The 3,573-nt window shown below is 65.0% G+C and overlaps 1 protein-coding gene across 1 annotated transcript in view; it reads left to right on the top strand.

Annotated features, from left to right (window-relative positions):
* Window positions 1–412: 412 nt before the first annotated feature.
* Window positions 413–3,573, top strand: part of CBX4 (chromobox 4) — a gene marked incomplete at its 5' end in the record, with an annotated part of 3,882 nt that continues 721 nt past the window's right edge. Inside the window, 3 exons of the mRNA XM_077755193.1 lie at window positions 413–666; window positions 2,411–2,477; window positions 2,746–3,573. The exon at window positions 2,746–3,573 is cut by the window's right edge and continues 721 nt beyond it. Of these exons, the coding sequence (XP_077611319.1) occupies window positions 413–666; window positions 2,411–2,477; window positions 2,746–3,573 (1,149 nt within the window). The remainder of the gene's footprint in view (window positions 667–2,410; window positions 2,478–2,745) is intronic.

Raw genomic sequence — 3,573 nt, 5'->3', positions numbered from 1 at the left:
GAAGGCACCGGATGGAGACAGACGCGCAGGCACACGCACACACACACACACACGCGCGCACACACACACACACAGAGGCATATTTTTATATTGCTGAGTATTTGGGGGTGCTTGCCCGTGACACCGGGCTCCAGAGCTGCGAGGGGGGTGTTGGGGGGGGCCGCTTGGCTGACGGTGATCGGATTAGGGGTCAAATGGAGAACAGCTGAAGCCCTCGCGGAGACTCGGGGTTGGGGGGGGGGACTGCGACTTTGCCTTTCGGCTGCTTTGCACGCACGGTTCCTGGTGAGCAAAGTGGCTTTGGAACGTGTCGCAGTAACATGCTTAAAATTCTTGACAACTGCAAAATAAACTGCTAGTTTCATTTTTCTTACCCCTCCCCTTTCTTCCTGCCCTTGTGTGTTTATTTTGACTTGGGAGGGGGGCTTGTCGGCGACTGTGTCGGGCCTGCAGAAATCTCCCTTCCACCCCCCACATCCACAGCCAAATAGCTTTCGGTTCACGGAGACAGAGTGGGGTCTTATGTCATTCCCCACCTGGAGGCTGCAAGGCTGGCTCGGTTTTCTTTACGCCGTGTCCCCCTCCCTTTTCCCTTGCAAGATATAACACGTGGGAGCCGGAGGAGAACATCCTGGATCCGCGGCTGCTGATCGCCTTCCAGAACAGGTGAGCGTCCCCCAGCCGCCGCCGCCGCCGCCGTGACCGCGTGCGGGAGTGGGACAGGGGGCCACGCAGCAGTGGGAGAGGGAGCGGGCCTGGGGGGGGCCGGCGGGAGCCCCCTTCCCCAGCGGGCCTGCAGAGGCGAGGCTGCGGCCTCGGCTCCTCTAACCAACGTCCTTGGCGGTTGCGGCAGCCTGGGGGTGGGGGCGGGGCGGGACCGGAGAAGGCGAGGCTTGTGTTTTGGGGGAACTTCGAGAAGGGTGTGCGCGGNAGTCCCAGAGCCTAGGTGCTGCTTTCCTGTAGCCACCGGCCGCTTGGCACCAGCACCTCGCGGGGCAGCGCCGAGGGAGCTGGCGTTGTGAAACCGCCGGACGTCACGGCACTGAGCTTAACCTGNCCCGGGAGCTGGGGATCAGCGGGGGGTAGATCGCGTCTGGTGCCCGGTGCCCTTCACACCCGCCTCCACTGGGCCACTTGGTGGGTGTCGTCCCCGTCCTCTCCACAGGGGGAGTCGACCCAAAGGGTGTGTGGGATAGGAGCTGCCTGGGGGGGGTGGCTTCGGCCGAGGGGCTCATCCTGGTGCGCACAGATGNCCGGAGTCCAGGAGCTCGGCCACCCCGCCGCCTTCCATCCTCCCTCCCCCTTTTATTTTGCATTATTTCCTGTGGCGCGTTTGGCGCTAAAACTGTAAACTCTAGACCCTGGGAGAGAGCGACCGGCGGGGAAGTTGCTCTCCCGCGACGCAGGGGGGCGCCGAGAAGGGATCCTGCCCCGGTTCCACCTGGGAGTTCACCACCCTGTAACCATGTCAGCGGCTGATGCCATGTTGCATAATGGGTCCCCGAAGAATTAAAACGCAGGCTGTTGCAATGCCACGCAACTTTGGAGTCAGGCCCCGGCCCCCGGGCATGGCAGAACTCCCCTGGGTCAGCCCGCGGGCAGGAGGGTGCCTGGGGTCGCTGGAGCGCGGGTTGTGGCCCGGGAAGGGGTTGCAACTTTGGCAAACGCTGGGGAGGCACCCCTTTCTCCTGTGGCAGGCNGCCCCGCCCCGGCCGCGCCCCGCCCAGCCGCTCCCGCAGGCCGACCCGGAGCCGGTTCACCAGGTGGCTGCGAACCTGGCCGGGCCGTGGCCTCGGCTGCTGGCCCCCGCCCCCAGCCCCTAATTGGCTCATTTGCCGCCGTGTAAACAAGGGCGCAGCCCCTCCCCCTTTTAGTGCCTGGCCTTTAAGAAAAAACGAGTCCTCCCTTCTGCCGGAGGCACTCGCTATGTGAATCTTAATGAGGTCATTAGCATCCCGTGCCTCTGACGGGGTGGGACCCTTCGGCGCACACCTCGTTTGGACCTGTCCGAATCCCCTGGACCCCCGCGCCCACCTCACTTTGTGCAGGGCCACAGGCCCAAGGCCGTAGGCGCCCAGCTGCCGCCTCCCCGATGTAGAGGCAAGGCTGTGGAGAGGGGGGCAGGTGCCATTCAGGTGCGGATACCGGACATGGGGGAGCCCTTCGCAGAGGACTCCTTGGTCAGCTGAGGGTCGGTGTGAGCACAGAGTGGGGCTCTGGGACCCAACCGAGGCGCCCGGCTGGCGCTGGGCGACCTTCTGCCCTGAGCTCTTGATTCCTCCACGTCTTGCTGGCCTGGCTGCTCGTCGAAGGCGGGTGGGGGGGAGCCAGCATCAGCTCAGGTTGGACGTAGCAGGAAGGGAGGTGACCCCGAGGCTAATAGCGCTGCCCTCTGTTCCCTCCCCCCCAGGGAACGGCAGGAGCAGCTGATGGGATACCGGAAGAGAGGGCCGAAGCCCAAACCGCTGGTGGTGCAGGTGAATATCCCCGCTGTCCTAGGGCTGTCCACTGGTCTTTTCCCTTGACATTGACACCTGAGCTGCCTCCGGGCCCAGAGGGCAGGGGGAGTTTCTCCAGAGCACCCAAGTGCACTTCCGTTCTACTTGACCTCGGCACACTGCCCCTGGCACATAGCCGCTGACGCGGTGGGGGCTGGGACACTCCTCCTGGCGCTCGAGGCTCGCTCTGGGGCTGGCCTTCTCCCTCTCCTCACCTCCCCCTTCCACCCCCGCCTCGTTCCCCCAGGTACCTACCTTTGCCCGGCGCTCCAACGTGCTGACTGGCCTCCAGGACTCCTCGGCAGACAACCGCTCCAAGCTGGAGCTGGGCACGCAGGGCAAGGGCCAGGGCCACCAGTACGAGCTCAACAGCAAGAAGCACCACCAGTATCAGCCCCACAGCAAGGAGCGAACCGGCAAGCCCCCACCGCCGGGCAAGAGCGGCAAGTACTACTACCAGCTCAACAGCAAGAAGCACCACCCCTACCAGCCGGACCCCAAGATGTACGACCTGCAGTACCAGGGCGGCCACAAGGAGGCGCCCAGCGCCACTTGCCCGGACATGGGCGCCAAGAGCCACCCGCCAGACAAGTGGGCCCACGGCGCGGGGGCCAAGGGCTACCTGGGAGCCGTGAAGCCCTTGGCGGGTGCGGCAGGGGCTCCAGGCAAGGGCCCTGAGAAGGGCCCCCCCAATGGGATGACGCCGGCCCCCAAAGAGGCGGTGACGGGCAACGGGATTGGGGGCAAGATGAAGATCGTCAAGAACAAGAACAAGAATGGACGCATCGTCATCGTGATGAGCAAATACATGGAGAACGGCATGCAGGCGGTGAAGATCAAGTCCGGGGAGGCGGCCGAGGGCGAGGCGCGCTCCCCCAGCCACAAGAAGCGGGCCGCTGAGGAGCGCCACCCCCCTGCCGACAGGACTTTCAAAAAGGCAGCGGGGACGGACGAGAAGAAGCCGGAAGCGCCATCCAAGAGGAGGGAGGAGGAGGCGCCGGGGGCCGGCGACCCGCAGCCCCAGGACGCCGGCTCCCGCAAGCTCTCCCCGACCAAGGAGGCCTTCGGGGAGCAG

Source organism: Crocuta crocuta, unplaced genomic scaffold (genome assembly GCF_008692635.1).
Source record: "Crocuta crocuta isolate KB4526 unplaced genomic scaffold, BGI_CrCroc_1.0 scaffold50, whole genome shotgun sequence".
Taxonomy (NCBI): domain Eukaryota; kingdom Metazoa; phylum Chordata; class Mammalia; order Carnivora; family Hyaenidae; genus Crocuta; species Crocuta crocuta.
Note: the sequence above shows the minus strand (reverse complement) of the source record. Positions and strands in the feature narration are given on the sequence as shown.